The following is an 18,330-nucleotide window of genomic DNA, read 5'->3' as shown; positions in this document are numbered from 1 at the left end:
GTCTGTGCAGCAAAGGAAAATTTGATGGCACCTGGAATTTAGATATTATTTCTATAATCTGCTGGCACATAATCTTTAGGGAGCCAATTGCCATCATGGATAACAATATTTAAATTGAATGTGTACAAATCTAGAAGTTATAGATATAGCTATTTCCCTTTGAATGAGTTCCTATCCTTTGGTAAATAAAAGATATAATAGCCTCATAACTTTGGAAGGTATCTTAAGACAATGTTTGTTCTTGAGTACTATTGCATCAATGACAACAGCATATAAAAAGCCTAATAATTTTAGAGGATGAACTCTCTTCAAAGGTCTCAAAATTGTAGTTTACTGCACTAAAAACAACTTAGAAACCACACTCTCAAAATTGTGGTGCTGTGGGAACCCTGTTCAGAGTACGCTGGATGTTCAAGGCCAATCTGAGCACGGGAACCCTAATCAGGATGTTCAAAGCCAGTATGCGCAAGGACACAGCAATCTTACTGTGTACACTTTGCAGGCATGCCTGTCCATAGCCCAAGTATTGAGGTCAGTATTTGGCAAGAAGCCACTTTTGTCTAAGTTAGTATAAAGTGTGTTACTGACCAGCCAGTGAGAGGCTGCCTGGTCAGACTTGTGTGATAGCTCCTATGTTACTAAGGCTACTTTTATGTATGGGGACTACTTGTCTACAAGGGCTGCCTTGTGCGGCTACTTGGTCAGGCTACTTTGTTAGTAATGGCTCCTGTGTTTACTACTCTATTAGCAAGGGCTGCTTCGTGTTTACTATTGTTTTAGCAAGGATTACTTTGTGGACTGCCTTGTTATAGCAATGGCTATTTAGTCTACAATAAAGACTTCTTATATGCCTGTGAATGCTCATATTGTCTTCTCTGTCTAATACCCGGCACCCATCAAGGTCCAGTTCCTGGCAGGGGAACTGAGACCCCACAGTTAGCATAGTCGAGCAGAATCAAGGAAGAACTTACTCCAACAACTGGCGCAGCAAGCAGGATTAAGGAGTAAGTATTCCTCAACAGGTACTTTTACACAGTGGAATACTATGTGGCAATGAAAAAGGAAGAACTCTTACCACTTGCAACAGCCTGGATGGACCTGGAGAGTATTATGCTAAGCAAAGTAAGCCAGTCACAGAAACATAAGTATCACCTGATCTCATTCATATGTGGAATCTAATGATCCAAATAAAACTGATGAACAAAAATAGACCCAGAGTCATAGAAGCATGTTGAACCTTAGAGGGTAGGAAGAGATCAATCCTGACCTTGTATGCATATATGCATAACCCGTGGACACAGACAATGGGGTGGTGAGGGTCTGGGGTGGGGGACAGAAATGGGCTGAAGGAGGTTAATGGGAGAAAAACAGGAACATATGTAATACTTTCAATAAAGATTTTTTTAAAAACACCTCAAAAATGACACTCTATCCTTTGATACCCAAAAAAATGCTGCTTCTTCAACCACACTTGTTCTCTGCTTCACCATCACTTGCCAGAATAAATCATTTTCATCTCTGATATCTCTCTACACACCCCTAAATCCTACTGTGTGTTATAGAAAACTGCTTGCATGTTCTTCTCTTATGAGGCAGACGTTCCTTGAAGTCAAGGACTTTGCATATTTACCATGTTCACCCTCATCCTGCCATTAATAGAGTTTTGACCATATCATATGCTCAGTGCACTTTTATTCAGTGAGTGAATGATTGGGAGAATGAAGCTTGGGTTGTCTAGACATTTGTTTCACTAACACATAAGCTCACACAAGTAAACATATGAATATGTGCACTAGACATCCCACAGGGGGATGTTGTAGGGAGGACCTTTTTGCTCAAAACCACTTTAAAGTCCTGTCTCCTTTTAAATGGAGGAACAGCATGATTAACCAAGCTGAAGTGAATGAAGTACAGGGTGCCAACAGTTGGAGAGACACATTCCTTAGTTTGTCAGGGAAGGAAAAAGCTGAGTTTCAGAAGACCAGAAAGGGGAGTTCTTCTTTTAGTTCCAGTGAAAGATGCTTCTAGAACCTTTGGCTTATTTGGAGTCCTGGACCTCATTGGAATAAGACGGTGGTGAGTTCACTGGTTCAGGATTGGCCACTGGATTTGTCACATAGACGGTTTGAAAGACCACAGTGCCCTGAAAAAGACAGGTACATGGAGGTGCGTTAGTCAGAACCACAATTGCACAAAGGCCTTTAGACATTCCGGGACTCCCCATGTCCCTGGACAGGAAACAAAAGCCTAACAAGCTTTCTAGTGTCCACACTCTTTAGGGCATCTTTCCACCCACTAAGGGTCCTACAAACTCACATTATTGTGTGAATAGCGGACCAGTTTACAGCCAAAGTGGGCAGACGTGCAGGCAATGCAGAACTCCAGGAGGCTAAAGATGAACAGCACGGCAGAAGTAGTCACTCCAGAGACCTGGAACCAGAAGGATCATGGAGGTCATGAGTGGTGCCCTGGGAGTGTGAGGTCTGGCTCAAAGCATGGCTCTGCAATGGACTGTGGCTAGGGCTTTGAGAAGGCCTCTAACCTGGTCTCAGCCTCGTGGAGAAAATATCTCCCCAGGTTTTGTGAGGGTCAAGTGTGTTTGTAAAAGAATTATTTTAAAACTTATTACTTGTGTTCTTCTAAGGAAAAGAATAGTCATTGTTTAGGGAAACACCTTGATGACTTGTTTTAGGCACAGGGTACGAACCCTAAGGATGGGGTCTGGAGTGAGACAGTGAAACAGTGAAACTGTTCTGTGTAGGAAGTGAAGAGAAATTTGGGAGTATGGACAGTCCTCAGAGAAAGCAAAGGGAGATGGAGAGAGGAGAAAGATGGGACTGAGCAACGTTAAGGGATGGTAGAGCCTACAGAAAAAGGCATCTTGTGAGAAATTAACACATCACGAAGCAGGGATGTCTAAGCTCCAGGCATCAGTAGTTACCTCCACCATCCCTCCGAACCTTTAGAGAACGTCAGCTACTGAAACAACCTTCCTGGGCTTGTGACCGTGGCATTTTGTAGAGAGAAATAATTGAGACTGTCTTTCACTTAAGAAAATAGTCAGTAAAAGGATCCCCAAATGAAACTAATTCAGCAGTAGTCGATTTCACATGAGCACCAGGAGACATCTAAGCCCTTCCCTGGCTGTTCTCCAGCAATGCTCAGGAAAATGGGATCTCCCACTATATCTGGGGAGGGAATTTGTGTAGAATCCACTTTAATCATGAAAGGACAAGAGGTGAATGACCATAATAACCATTTGTATTCCAATTACAGGAGAGAATAAATCTGAAAATGCTTGGCATATAGTAAGTACCAAACAAATGTTGGTCAATCATAATTTTTCAAAATGGCTTTGGTGATAGCTGGCTGCTCAGAGAATCCTCTCTCATGGAGAGAACCCTCCTTAGCACTTTCCTTCTCTTCACTCTTGATTTAGCAAGTATTTATTAAACATCTGTTGGCTACGAAAGGTTAAGAAAGCATCCTGAGAGGCACAATCTAGTGGGGGAGGCAGATACAAATGTAGATAGTTATAATTTAAATCAGACATGGTAAGAGCTATAAAAGAGCCAATAATAATCTCAGGGCACTGAGGAAAGTTTCATTGTCAGTAGAAGATTCAGTGATGTGGGTTTGGTCATCTGTCCAGGCAAGGGGAACAGTAGTATGATGATGTCTTAGTCAAGGAATCACAGAAGCTTAGGGAGAAGGGGCCTTTACAAATGATGCTGGTCCTTTTCAAATGTTTTTAACAACAACTTTCTTTTATAAATAAATCTTTCTAATGGGAGGAGGGCTGGAAGGATGGGTGAAAAATGTGAAGGGTATTACGAAATACAAATAGGGAATTGTGAAAACAGTCACAGGAAGGTAAATTAAAGTACAGTATAGGGAATGTAGTCACCTCATAAGTTATATGTGTCTAATCATTACACCATATACCTGAAACTAATATGGTATTGCTTGTCAACTGTAACTGAAAAATAAAAACAGCCTTCCATGAGGGAGAAGGGTTCCTCAAGCAGTTTAGATAGTTATTATTTGGTCAGTGTTGATTCATGCTTGTTGAGACCTTGAAGCACCCCATCCCTTGGCTCATCTTTTGGTAAGTTCTGTTGAAGTCCATCCTTCCTCCTTCTGGACTGAACCCAGAGGTGTGTGGGTGCTGGGGATGAAAGAGATCTCTTTCCAAGATCAGACATTGGCAGAACTGAGATTAGAAGTCAGGTGGTGGTGGCTCCAGCCAGTGTGGTGACTGAGAAACTGGTGAAAATGGCTGGATTCTGGATGCATTTTAAAGGTGAAATCAGCAGGATTCTTTGAGGAGTTGGCTTAGAGGTGCAGGAGACAAAGTGGGACAATCAATGATTTCACCAGAGTTTGTCCTGAGTGACTGGAAGGATGCAGTTGCCATCACCCTGGAAAAGGCAACCTGTGAGAAGGTTTGGCAAATAAAATCTGGAGATGAGATTTGGAGATGTTAATATCCAAATATAAGATGGAGAGTGGACAACTGGATACTAGACAGGAATTTGTGAGAGATGTTTTGCTGGAACCTAGGCATTTCGAGTCATTGTCATAAGGAAAGTGTTTCAAGTCACCAGACTGCATGAGATTGCTAAGGCAGAGTATAGAGAGAAACAGAAGAAGATTGAGGACTGAGTGTGAGAAGTTGGGGGAAAGACAAGAACCAGCAAAAGGGACAGAGAAGAGAGCAACCAGTGTGGGTGCAGAAACAACAGCTGCAGGGCCTGGAAGCCAATGGGAAGTCCACCAAAGAGGAGGAATGATTGGGCGCTTGAGTAGAGGAGTTTTTTGGAGAACTGAGGCTAGAAGTATGGCTAGCATGGGTTAAAGAGAGATTATGAGAGGAGAGAATTGGAGACAGTGAGGCAGACAATTCTTTTAAGGAATTTTCTGCAGAGAGAGCCAGAGAAATGGAGTGGTAGCTGAAATAACCAAGAGAAGGTTAGTGTGTTATCAAAGATGAAAGAGACAGAAGTGTGTTCAGACGTTGATGGAAAAGCTGTCGCCAATGGCAGGTAGTGATGTAGAAGAGAGGTGGGGCCAGGGAGTAGGGAGAAGCACATGGAGTGATAACTTGAGTGAGCAGAGAGGGCAGGGCTGCTGTGTAGAGGGAGACATTGAGTTTACATGGGACTCATCTATAGCTGAATTTTCAGATGTTAGCCAACTGTCCCCTGAGGATTTGAGATGTGTTGTAAATGCAAAATACACACTGGATTTCTAAGATGTGGCAGCTAAAATGCAAAATTTTGAATTAATAACTTTTTTTATACAGGTTACACATTGAAATGATGTTTTGTATTTATGGAGTTAAATAAATGTATTATGGAAATTAATTTCAGTTTTTTTCACTCTTTAATACAGAGACTAGAAAATGTAAAATCACACATGTGGCTTACATTAGATTTCTATTTGACAGAATGGGCCTATAGCATGGGATGGCTCATTCGCCTATTCATTTCTATGGCTGCTTTCACACTGGATTGAGTACTTGCAACAGAGACCAGATGGCCTGCAAAACCTTAAATGTTCACTCTCTGTCCTCTTCTGAACACTTTTGCCGACCCCTTTATCCATGAAAATGGGCAGGAAGGTGAACATGTGGGTAGATGTACAGGTTGGTGGGTACCGGTGCATTATCTCTATAACCGCATTCAATGTCAAAAGGTAGGTACTGTTTTATAAAGATAGGAACTAAGACTAAGAAAAGTCACATGCTTGGAGTAGCAGCAATAAACTTACAGGTCAGGGACTTAAAACTGTTCTGAGAGCTTCTCTGTTTCCTTTGGTGCTTGGTGAAGAAGCTTGGTGGGGCCAGGCCCTTTCCAATGATTTCCTAAAGATAGCTACGTTGGAAACCAGAGGAGCATTGGTCAAGAGAGATACTTACCATACCACTGCAGGGATAGGAGCTGAAGGAGCTATACAGGTTGTTAATAGCCATATCTGTGATGAGGAGCATGATTCCGACCAAAGAGCAGATTGCACTGGCAATACTCAAGCCCATGCTACCTTTCAGCTGGAGAAGAGACAGAGACAGGGTCAGTATGAGAGAGGAAAACAATTGTAGCTGAGATGAGCAGAGACTCAACAAGTGCTTCATAATGTGAATTCCTGGAACCCTAGATGTGAGGCAAGAGATGTCTTGTGCAAAATATAGTAGGTTTGGTGGTAAATTAACTTTGAAAACACCTGTGTTGCACAAAGTTGGGTCTTTTATGCAGGATTTCTCAGAGCCTTTAACAAGGAATATGGATCCCCTGGAGAGGAGACTACTAAATAGAGATCCTCCCAAGTTATCTAAATAAAGTATCTAAATAAAGTATCATCTTCATAAAGTATCTCATAGGACAAGTATCCCCAAAAATAATGTTTAGGAAGAACTGGACTCATTTATCCCACAGGAGATGGGCAGGAGACTCAGCCCACGTGTTCTGGGATGTGACAGGCTCTGATGCGCCATGATTCTGGTCCATATGGAGTTTTTAAATAGATCTCATCTGGTGTGGGACCGGGCCATCCTGGGGAAACAAAGGTACTTTCTTGGTCCAATACTTGGGGCCACCAATCCTTGCCTGTGTTAATTCACAGAACTTGTTTGAAAGGATTCCTTTGGGAAGCTGCTGCTTGAGCCTCCCCCTGGCCTCCCTGTAGAAATGTCTGGCACTGGGCTCTGTGTGCTGCAGGCAGTCAGTGCCTGCTCTGCTGGAGGGCAGCCTGGCACTCCTGGTTGTTTTTTGCCTCCTTTTGTAAGATCCTCTTAGGAAAGTTATTCTCTCCGTCTCTCCACACCCTGATGCTACCCTTCCTTCCACCGAATCTTCTGGACTCTCATTTGTGACTCTGTCCAGGTTGATGTGGTCTTGTAAGTGAGTATGAGTGAGCATGCGTGTCAGTGCCCTGTGTCTGGTTATAAGTAGGTGCAAAGATGAGGGAGGCATTGTGTGTGAGCTTCTTCCCCTTGTTGTGTGTGTCTTCTAGGGGTTCATAGTTGGGAGAGCCTGTCTCAGGATGGGACTTACCAGGCAAGAAGATCTTGGTAGCTGTTCTGATGCCACTGAGAGGGATCCTGAAATGATGAACTGGCACAGAAGAGAGGGAGTTTAGAAAGAGGCCAGAGAGCCCTAGCTGGTTTGGCTCAGTGGATAAAGTGTTGGCCTGTGGACTAAAGGGTCCCAGGTTTTATTTCAGTCAAGGGCACAGGCCTGGGTTGTGGGCTCGATCCCCAGTGGGAGGCGTGCAGGAGGCGGCCAATCAATGATTCTCATCATTGATGTTTCTATCCCTCTCTCCCTCTCCTTTCCTCTCTGAAATCAATAAAAATATATTGTAAAAAAAGAAAGAGGCCAGAGGTTAGAGCCCCACTTTCAGGCTTCCATGCTTCTGATCACACACATGTTCTCTCATACATGCTAGGATCCGCTGCTGGGACCTCCTACTCAATCAAGGAGGGGGGGGGGAGGGAGGAAGGAAAGGGAAGGAAGGAGACGGGGAAGGGAAAGGTAAAGAAGAGGAGAGGAGTGGGGAGGGGAGGGGAGGAGTAGGGGAGGGGAGGGGAGGGAGTGAAGGACGATTTATACCACATGACAGGGCAGTGACTAGGGATAAATATGTATTTTAGAATCCAGTACACCTCGTTTTAAACTCTAAATTGAAACTCATGTGATCTTGGGTAAGTTATTAATTTTTCTAAGTGTATATTTCCTCTTAAAAAATGGGGAAAACTATATGTCTTCCTAAGTGTTATTATCATGAGATAATTTGTCCCTTGCATCTAGCATTTGGTATATCTTGCCCATGGTAGATCCTCTACATAGTAGATACTTAATAAAATCACTTCTTTTCTTGCCTTTTATTTTCTCACATACACTTGTTGCTGGCCTCCCAAAACAATTCACTCAGGCATAGGGGCTCTGGAGGGAAGAAGGAAGGGGTCCCCATATTTTCACTGCTTTGAGATAAAAGCCCAATATCAGTCCTTTCCCGTCTATAATTTGGTGCCTTTTAGTTACTCAGAAGAATGTTGCATCGCTGCAATGATGAACATCAACTATGAGGGCGACAGGATAGGTTGTGTGCATCTATTTTAACACTTATGTTCTGCAGGCATAGTGGTTGGTGGGATTCCCTGCTGTCAGAGTCTGAAAGGGCATCAGCTATGGTTTAATGGAAGCTTTGCTCAGCCCTAAATGAAGTTACTTAACTCCATGATGGCCCATCAAGCACCATTATTATTCCCAGTTTAAGGAGGTGTGGACTGAGGCTTAGAAATTTTAAAAGACACAACCAAGACCATCCAGCAAATAGCATATCTGGGAATCAAATCCAGGTAATTGACTCCAGATCTCATGTTCTTAACCCTCATCCTGAACTCATTCCACATCAGAGTAGATGCCTATGTCTTGGAATGGAAATGGGTATTCACAATGAAAACTTACTCTAGCCACCTGTGCCTTGTAAGAGGAATGCCATTTTTCCTACAAGTAAGAAAATGAGTCTCAATTTTATGTTTTCTACAAACTTTGTAGGAAAGGAAGGAAACAGAAGGCTGGACTTCTGATGTCCCTGCTAATCCTTTTAAGGTGCTTAAGGAGAGGGCCTTTGGTTTGGAAGAGGACTTTAATGATCTTTAGGAAATAGATAGTCCTGGAGTCAAGAAGGCAACACAGAGCAAAAGTGCCCTGTAGGAAAAAGGGAGGGTGATGTCATGAGGGCTGATGGGACCTGAGCAGCCTGGTGGAAGGGGAGATGGCCACCAAGGCCTTTGAAATGCCTTAAGAGAATCTAACACTCAATAGGAACTGTTTTGTGGCTGTGGTGTTAGTCTTCTCCATTTCCCCAAACTCCACAGAAGTCTGTTATACACACAGGTATCTGTGGTTGGCTGAGTTACAAGTCTGTGTCTGTGCTGAACAGAGAGAGAAGACCTCAGCCTCAGAAGATGAGACACGAATGGGAACAAGAGAGAGCAGGTGCTCAGAAAAAAATGCTTCCAAGAATCTAAGCCCTGCCATTTGCAGATGCTGTGTGTGTGTATGAAGGTGGTGGACAACTCTAGGCTATTTTATTTAAATTTCATGGTATATGGTGACTTTGCTGATGTCCAGGCTACTCTGGAGTTTTATTATTTGTGAGAAAACTCCCTTGGGTCACAGATATGTGATTTGGGAGAAAAATTGTGTTATAGTGGGTAGAAAAGGACATGGTTGATGGGAGAGGGATTAAATTGCATGTGTGTGCCTCTGGAGGAGGGAAGACACTGAGGAGAATGGAAAAGAATCATAAAGGCAATATATTGGAGAAGAGAAAGGATCTGTGGTTCTTAACCTTTTAAGGGATTCTAGATCACCCTGAAAATGTGATAAATACTATGGGCTTTTCCATAAAAACAAAAACATCTATGTACCAAATATTTTGTAACAAGGTGGACTCTGATCCCATCAGAGGACTCCAGGTTGAGTTCTCACTGCTTAATGACTGTTCTGTGGCTGGGCAGACATTCAATTAGTAGTGAAAATGTTTTCTCCTGGAGCTCCAGTTGTGGGCCTTTGTCCAACAGCACGTGAGCACTGGGGTGATGACCTGGGAAAAGGTTTCCTAACCTCTAAGGTGGGCTAATTAGAAAAGGTGACCTAATTGGGATGATGGTGCCTTATAGGGCTGGGACTTGGTATTATGAGCTGAAGTTTATCTCTTCATAATCCATCTTTTGAAGTCTAAATCCCCAGGACCTCCAAATGTGACTGTATAGATATTTCCAGACTCACTCTATTGGAACTATGATTTTTTTAATTTTTTTTATTTTATGGTGTGAAAGCCATACATATTCAGTAGAAACTATTCTTTGGATTTTGGATTTTGACCTTTTCCTGGGTGAGTGATATGTGGTAACATACTCTCTGGTGATGCTAGACAGAAGCAGTCAGCCTCAGCTCCCTGTCAGCCACGCAATCACGAGCCTAAACAACCCATTCTCTACAGTGTAGTACTTAATGCATTTTTGACTCAGGATATTTTCAATTTATGATGGGTTTTTGGGGATGTAACCCCATCATAAGTTAAAGAGCATCTATATTTGAAGATAGGGCCTTTAATGAGGTGGTTAAGGTTAAATGAGGTCATGTGGATGTGCCCTAATAAAATATAAGTGGTGTTCTAATAAGAAGAGCTATGAGGACAGAGACACACACAGAGGAAGATCATGTGAAGACACAGGGAGGAAAACAACCAAGGAGAGAGGCCTCAGGAGAAACAACCCTGCCCACACCTTGATCTTGGATTTCCAGCATCCAGAACTATCCTATATAATAAAAGCCTAATATGCTAAGTGTTGGGTCATCTCTGGTCAATATGCTAATGATATGCTAAGCCCGCTCAACCACTCACTATGACGTACACTGACCACCAGGGTGCAAACGCTCGACAGGTAGGTTAGCTTGCTGTTGGGGTCCAGCCAATTGGGACTGAGCGAGATGGATCAGACATACCCTGGAGCCCTCCCATGGTCCTTCCCCAGCTGGCCAACCTCCCACATCCCTCCCCACCCCTGATGGTGCACTAGTGGGGTCCCTCGGCTTGGCCTGCACCCTCTCACAATCTGGGTTCCCTCAGGGGATGTCAGAGAGCTGGTTTCGGCCGAACAGCGGAACGACTGGTGGGGGCAGACGCTCAATGCAAGAGCTGCTCCCTGGTGGTCAGTATGCTCCCACTGGGAGCACTGCTCAGTCAGAAGCCGGGCTCATGGCTGGCGAGCACAGCGGCGGTAGCAGGAGCCTCTCCCGCCTTCGCAGGAGCACTAAGGATGTCTGACTGCCGGCTTAGGCTTGCTTCCCACAGGGAGCGGGCCTAAGCCAGCAATTGGACATCCCCCGAGGGCTCCCAGACTGTGAGACGGTGCAGGCCAGGCTGACGGACCACCCCCCCCCCCCCCCCCCCCGCAAGTGCACAAATTTTGATGAGATAATAAATGTCTGTTGTTTAGTCACCGTCTGTGGTATTTGTTCTGGCTGCCCAAGTGGACTAATATTCCTGGTGAACAAAGCCTGAGCTGGTTTCATAGCCAACATGGTCTCTTGGCTAAAAAAAACTTCTGCAGCAAAGTACACAACTTGCCAAGGTGAGCCTGAGTGTGTTGGCACTTTCTGGAACTCACTTGCAGGGCAACTTATGTTACTTACCAAGATGCCTCCCCAGAAGGGATAGCCTCCGTAGAATGAGACAGCAGTGTAGTACCAGAGAACGATGGTGCCCATGACGCTGCCGAGGCCGATGTGTATCAGGCCGATCAGGATCTGGATGGCCTGTCAGGGGAGCCAAAAACTGAGACCTTTGTCTCTAAGGCCGGATCTTAACCCCTGCACCCTTGGGACTCCTTTTTATTTTAATAAATATTTTGTTCTCTTGGTCAATAAAGTCATATTTAAAATGTACTAATGAAATAATACTTCCCATAATTTCCCCCCACTCAAAGAAAACAACCACTTATAATTTGGTGTACAACCTTACATTATTTTTTCAAATATATACACTGATTATACAAAAGGGTTTTGCATATATAACTTCATATTTCATTATGAAAACATCCCCATGGTAGTAAGTATTCTTTAAATATATGCTTTATAAGGTAGCCCACATCCTATTATGTGGATGGTCTGTGGAAGAGTTAGAACAGAGATATTGGGCAGGTATAATATGTTTCCATATTATAAACAACTTGCAATGAACATCATTTTGTAGGTAAGTCTTTGTGCTCATCTTTTATTTCTTTGGAATATAGTTTTGGATTGAATTGTGTCTTCTCTCCCTCATCAAATTTATATATCTCTATTTTTAAATCTTCACCTGAGGATTTTTTTTTTCATTGATCTTGAGAGAGAATGGAATGGAGAGATGATAGGTGAGAGAGAAAGAGAGGGAGGGAGAGAGAGAGAAACGCTGATGTGTAAGAGACACATCAATTGGCTGCCTCCCACATATGACTGGACTGGGGCTGGGTATTAAACCTGTAACCCAGGTACATGCCCTTGACTAGTAATCAAACCTGCTACCCTTTGGTGCACAGACTGATGCTCAACAATTGAGCAACTCTGACCAGGACTCAAATTTAATATTTTGAAGTTCAAACCTCCAGTGACTCAGAATGGAATCTCATTTGGAAATAGGGTTGCTGCAGATGCAATTAGATAATATGAGGTATAATGGAATAGGGTGACCCCTATATGACTGCTATCTTTTCAAAGGAATGCCATGTGAAGAGAAACATGCGCACCCAGGAGAATGCCAAGATGGGAGTTTTGCTGCCACAAGCCAAGGACCTACCGGAAGCTAGGAGACTGGCCTGGAACAGATCGACCCCTAGAGCCTTCAAAGAGAGCATGGCCCTATGGATACCTTGATTACAAACTTTTGAAATGAGATAAAAAAAATTCTTGTGTTCTAAGCCACCCAATCAGTAGTACTTTTTTATGGCAACTATAGGAAACTTATATATGTTCTTGCCCAAATGCTATATATATATATATATATATATATATTTATATATATATATGTGTGTGTGTGTGTGTGTGTGTGTGTGTGTGTACAGCACAAACATTACAGAGAATACAAATATATTATTAAATTTGCACAAATGGTAGAAAATTATACAAAATGCCTGCCCCCAATTCTTTTTCTCAATGGTATAGCTTGGGAGTATGTCCATATCTATACTAATAAAAGCTTACGTGACCCTCACATGCGACATTGCCACAAGATGGCCGCCACAAAGATGGTCACCACAAGATGGCCATGCGCACAGCTGAGGCAAGGCTCGGCAGCCGCTCTGCGTAGTGAGGCCTGGGAGTCCCATGGCTTCGTGCTGCACGAAGGAGGCAGGTCCTGGCATCTCCACCGCCTCTTACAGTGGAGGCAGGTCCCGGAGGAGGAGGCAGGTCACAGCAGGGGAGGGCAGTTGGGGGTGATCGGGCCAGCAGGGGAGCAGTTAGGCATCAATCAGGCCATCACGGGAGTGGTTAGGGGGCAATCAGGCTGCCAGACAGAAGCGTTTAGGAGCAATCAGGCAGGCAGGCAGATGAGTATTTATGAGCCAGCAGTCCTGGATTGTGAGAGGAATGTCCGACTGCCGGTTTAGGCCCCATCAGGATCAGGCCTAAATCGGCAGTGGGACATCCCCTGAGGGGTCCCAGATTGGAAAGGGTGCAGGCTGGGCTGAGGGACAACCGTCCTCCCCCTGCCCCCATGCATGAATTTCGTGCACCAGGCCACTAGTAATTACATAAGGAGCTAAGGAGTTTTGTTTTTATTTAAAAAACATTTTGTATTAAAAAAATAAGTTATCATTGATTTGAGAGAGAGAGGAAGGGAGAAGGAAGAGAGAAATACCGATGAGAAAGAAACATTGATCAGTTGCCTCTTACTGGAGATGGAGTCTGCCACGGGCATGTGCCCTGACTGGGAAAAAGAGTTGGTTGGCTATCACTGAGTACATGGCATGATGGTCAAACAACTGAGCCACACTGGACAGGGCAAAGAGTGTCCTTTTCATAGCTCCATCACATTTCATTCTTTAGACATATAATATATTGATATAACTGGTATTATATTGATGAATATTTTGGTTGTTCCCATTCTTTAACTATTGTAACAGGGTGTAGGGTTTAAAAAAAAAACTTCACATCTAATTGACTAATCAAAAATTAAAAGTAAGAATATACTAATAAAACTTATAGTGTAAAATATTAATAATTTCATATTTAAGCATGTTACAGGCAGAAGCAGTTCCAGTTCCCCTTTTTACTGGCCTCTACCATGTATGTGTAGTAGATGCTGACGGCTGGACAAGCCTATAACATCCTGATGCCAGAAATAAAACCCACAGAGAGAAAAAAATACCAGATATGTCTGCTGACAGACATGAAAGAGAGCATCGAACCCACGTGAGAGCTTATAATGTCATCAGCATTCTTTAATACCCTTCTTTCTATGATTCCTCTAGAAAAGCCTTTTGCCTACCCTGAGACATTATGATGGTTGCTAAGGCATGAGCCTGCCATCTTCTCAGGTAGTCAGCACCTAATTAACTCACTTTCCTTCCATCAGCAACGGTGTTGTGTATTTGGCTTCACAGCAGCAGGTAAAAGAACCTGAGGGTCATTTGGGCCAGTTTCACTATCACAAACCATGCTGCAATAAATAACCTCATACATGTCATATTTCTTATGTGTACAGGCATGTCTGCAGGACAAGTGTCAGAAATGGAATTACTGTGTATTTTAAAATTTGGCAGATATAGAAAGCCCTCCATACAGGTTGTATCAATTGACATTACTATGAGTAGTATGGGGGGTGGGGGAGAAGTTAGGATTTGAACCCAGGCAGCCTGAATCAGAATTCATGCATGTCTTGCCCTAGCTGGTTTGGTTCAGTGGATAGAACGTAGGCCTGCGGACTGAAGGGTCCTGGGTTCATTTCTGGTCAAGGGCCCATACCTCAGTTGCAGGCTCCTCCCTGGCCCAGGCCCAGGCCCTGATGCGGGTGCATTCAGGAGGCAACCAATCAATGTGTTTCTCTCACACCCATGTTTCTCTCTGTCTTTCTCTCTCTCCCTCTCTCTAAAAGATCAATGGAAAAATATCCTCAGGTGAGGATTGACAAATACAACAACAAAAAGAATCCATGAGTGTCTTCTTTCATCCAAGCAATGAGATGGGCTTTCCCTGGTCTCACCCAGCACAGCCTTTTGGGGGGGAAATCATCACAAGCTCGTATCTTATTCACATTGGAGAGAGATTCCATTCAAGCACATTGGGTTTAGAATCTACCTTCTGGTTCACTGGACCCACCTTCTTCCAGAGGCCACATGGGTCAACATGGATTCTGACAACAAAACCAACATTCCAATTTACTGCTTCTTTGTTGCTTTTCTTTCTCTTTCCTAAAATGCCCAAGAGAGATAATACAAGGTCCCACCCAGAGGCCCTGATGATGCTGTAGAGCTGAGCCTCTTAATAGACCCGAGTTTGGCAAGGCTGGGTCAGCTCCAGCCCTACCTGCTGAATTTGGAGATTCTGTGTTTCCAAACCTCCTCCCACCCCTGACTCCAACCATGTGGCCAGTGCACACAGTGTGAAATCTCACTTACCCCTAAAACTTTGGCTTCTTTTAAGGACCTCTGGGCAGGTTGCATAGACACAGGTGGCTCCAAACCAGGTTGGTTCCCAGAAATTTGGTGGACTTGGGGCTGGGTGAGTGGATACAGGGGCACCTGAGACAAGCTTCCGGGTATCACAGGATACCCGTTGTGGGGTGCCATCACAAACACAGAATTGGCCGTGGGGCCTGCTGAAGTCATCAGATTCATGCTGTTAAGGTATAAATGCAGTAGAGTCATCCCACACATGTGCACTAATGTTTACATTGGAAAATAACTGTTGCTTTCATTAACTCATTTGAGGATCTAAATGCCCTATGAGTTTATTGTTTGAGATATTAGGCAGCAGTTAGAGAGCACAAATGCAGTCAGTGCTTTACAAATACATCTCTTTGGTTCCTCACACCTTGCCAGTTTCCCAGGTGAGAAAACGGAGGCCCAATGTGGCTGAGAGCTACAGAGGGCAAGGCTGTGTCTTTTCACTTTTGTACCTCTCATTGTGCTTAGCAGGGCGTTTTGCACAAAGTGGTACTTCAACATTGCAGAGCTGGAGAGTCTCCAGGAGAACAGTGACTCTAATTCTTTCAATTTCTGAAAAAAAGGAAACTGAGGCTGGGAGTGTGGACACGAATTCCCCTAGTTCCCAGTCATATAAATATTTGTTAAATGGAGATCCTTATCCGCCAAGGAAGCCCATTCCCAGGGCTGAATATATTCACTGGGGGGCTCATGGTTACTCAGTGTTCTAGGTCAACTGGGAATTCTGGTTTCGTTTTTTAAATTTCTTTTTTTCTTTTTTTTTTAAAGAGATACAAAGTAAGTTAAATTTATTTTGCTTCTTCCACTGTGCATTTCCATTTGGATACAGAACTCTTATGTTTCATGCAGGAAATTTAGAGAAAAAGTTAAAGTGAATTGTAGTAACATATCAGGAAGCAACTTTTAAATAAACCTTAGGTAAAGGTAATGGCTCACAGAATTCCATAAAGGTAGCATAACAAATACATTTGAAAATAAAATGGTACAGCACATCTTCAGAAATACTCACCTCTGATGACTGGCCATGTTACTAGGGCTCTCAGCTCTAGACTATTCTAAAATAACTTACCATGCAGACCTGAATCTCCCATCTGAAAGAGTGAATTCTTTGGGTCATTTTATCAGGTGGATTTTTAATCTATGTTCCTATTCTTCAGACACTGCTTGCATTTTCTCCCCAATTCCATAAACGGATATACATATATTTACTTAAATACTTTACCGCCATGCATGTCCCTTCTATAAGGTTCTAAGTTCCCAAGCAACAGTGACAATATTTACTTGTTATAATTGTAACAGCTACCTCTGAGTATCTGGTAAGTAACTTGGTATCATGTCACTTTCACTATGGTTTGTTTCTAAGCTGCTCTCACAGATCTTTATACACATGATCTCTAATTTTTATAACTCTGTGGGGGGAAGGGAATAATATATTACTACTCTTGTTTTATAGAGATGGTAACTAAAGAGAAAAAAGTTTCATTATTCCCAATTTAGGGTCCAATGACACAGATTTTGAACAATATCTCTGACTGCAAAGTCTTCATGATTTTTCTTAAAGGAGAGCACGTTGTATTGGGAATTATAAATTTTGCAGCTTCAAACAGAATTCATTTATTAGCTCCTGTCTGTGTAGGTCAGAAGTCTGGCATGGCTGGGGTCCCTGATCAGGGTCTGTCAAGGCTGAAAGCAAAGTGCCTAACCTGACTGAATTCTTTTCCTTCCTCTTTTTTTGGAGGACACCCTCAAAAGCTAGTCCAATAAACCCTGCCATGGGCTCATCCTCACACCCCCAGTTATCATTTGGCAGGAAAACCTTATCAGCATGCCTGAGCTACCCAGAGAAACCCTTAGGTTAAGTATACTCACTTTGTTCTGCCAGTGGCTAAGTCTCCTTTGCTTCTCTTCCCCAGGGCTTGCTGTATGCAACTTGTTTTTCCGGAAAGAACAAACGCACCAGATTCAGTTACAAAATATATTTAGAAAGATTCAAAACAAAGTCCTTCTCCTAGGGGCAGGGCAGGTTACCAGCTGCCTGGAGCTCAGCTTCCCCACCCACATATACTTCCTATAATTGACAAGAAACCAATTAAACGCAGTTCAATTGTAACAGCTACCCCAGTGTTTAATGGTATCAGTGTGGAAAAGAAAGGGTTGCTTGAGCTGGGCGCTCAAGGTACTGCATATAGCTGCCTGTAGGACAGAAAAACAAATCCCTCAGAAGGAGAAACAGGAACCCTTCATCACATAGTTTCATTGCTCCACCTGAAGTGTCACAGTTGGCTTCCCAGAAGGGGAAGAGGAGGTTCAGGCAGCATTTTTGCTGGTCATTTGCCAAAATTCTTACAGTCAGCGAGGGAGGAACTACAATTAGCTTACTAGTATAAGGACACTGTATGTGAATTCCTCTATCACTTTTAGTACATTTTATTCTAATTCTGTTTAATAGTTAGAATAGTATAAATTTTTTTATTTTCTGTTACAATATTGGGATTTTTGTACACACTGCCCATATTTCTTTTTTAGAGACACAAAGTAAGTAAACTTTACTTTGCTTATTCCACTGTGCATTTCATTTGAATTCAGAACTCTTATTTTGGATTCAGAACCCACATTTTGGAGGGAAGTCCTGAATTAAATGTTCCTTAAATTACCCTATTTTGCAGTCTTACTGATACCATTATAATTAACCCAGTTATTATTTATTTATTTATTTATTTATTTATTAACAGAAAAGTGGCAAAAAGAAGGCCAGATAATATAGGCATGCCATTTGTACAGCTCTGCCAGGAATCTGCCACTTAACACTCTCCAGGTCTGTTGCCCGCACACCACTGGGGGAAGAGACTAGATAACAGATGTAGGCCCAGTAAGGTCTAAATGAGGTAAAGGAAGGTAGTTATCTGTCAGACACCTGGGTTCAGGGCATTGGCCAGAATGGACATGGGTACCACAAGAGTGGAATTTGTGGTAGATAAGCTCCTGATCAAAGGACTTTTCTTTCTTGGCCCTCTTGTGCTCCTGGCTCCCCTGTTATAGGGGGCGTGCTCCCCTGCATGCACCCATGTGACTCACAGCCCTGTGGACTCCATACAATGTGACTAGACTGATGC

The 18,330-nt window shown here is 43.1% G+C and overlaps 1 protein-coding gene across 2 annotated transcripts; it reads right to left on the bottom strand.

Annotated features, from left to right (window-relative positions):
* Nucleotides 1-1,672: 1,672 nt before the first annotated feature.
* On the bottom strand, nt 1,673-17,439 carry LOC103292772 (membrane-spanning 4-domains subfamily A member 8-like). Of its 2 annotated transcripts, XM_054724913.1 has the most exons (8): nt 17,087-17,439; nt 15,670-15,769; nt 15,170-15,389; nt 11,208-11,330; nt 7,053-7,112; nt 5,921-6,049; nt 2,317-2,430; nt 1,673-2,143 (listed from the first exon to the last, which is right to left on the bottom strand). In XM_054724913.1, the coding sequence occupies exons 3-8, from the start codon at nt 15,386-15,388 to the stop codon at nt 2,039-2,041; spliced, it is 750 nt and encodes a 249-aa protein (XP_054580888.1). In that variant the 5' UTR covers nt 15,389; nt 15,670-15,769; nt 17,087-17,439; the 3' UTR covers nt 1,673-2,038. The 2 variants fall into 2 exon arrangements, with proteins under 2 accessions (XP_054580888.1, XP_054580887.1); XM_054724912.1 differs by lacking the exon at nt 15,670-15,769 and having other exon boundaries at nt 17,087-17,437.
* Nucleotides 17,440-18,330: the final 891 nt, after the last annotated feature.

The sequence above is a fragment of the Eptesicus fuscus genome, chromosome 13 (genome assembly GCF_027574615.1).
Source record: "Eptesicus fuscus isolate TK198812 chromosome 13, DD_ASM_mEF_20220401, whole genome shotgun sequence".
Classification (NCBI taxonomy): domain Eukaryota; kingdom Metazoa; phylum Chordata; class Mammalia; order Chiroptera; family Vespertilionidae; genus Eptesicus; species Eptesicus fuscus.
This window is presented reverse-complemented; position numbering and strand designations above follow the sequence as displayed.

Coding starts and splice junctions, on each gene's coding strand:
- LOC103292772 (XM_054724913.1), bottom strand. CDS start 15,388: ATGAATCTGATGACTTCAGCAGGCCCCACGGCCAATTCTGTGTTTGTG. Junction 7,113..11,207: donor CCTTCTGGGGAGGCATCTTG/GTAAGTAACATA, acceptor CTTCTGTGCCAG/TTCATCATTTCAGGATCCCT. Junction 2,431..5,920: donor CCTATCCCTGCAGTGGTATG/GTAAGTATCTCT, acceptor TTCTGGTTCCAG/GTCTCTGGAGTGACTACTTC.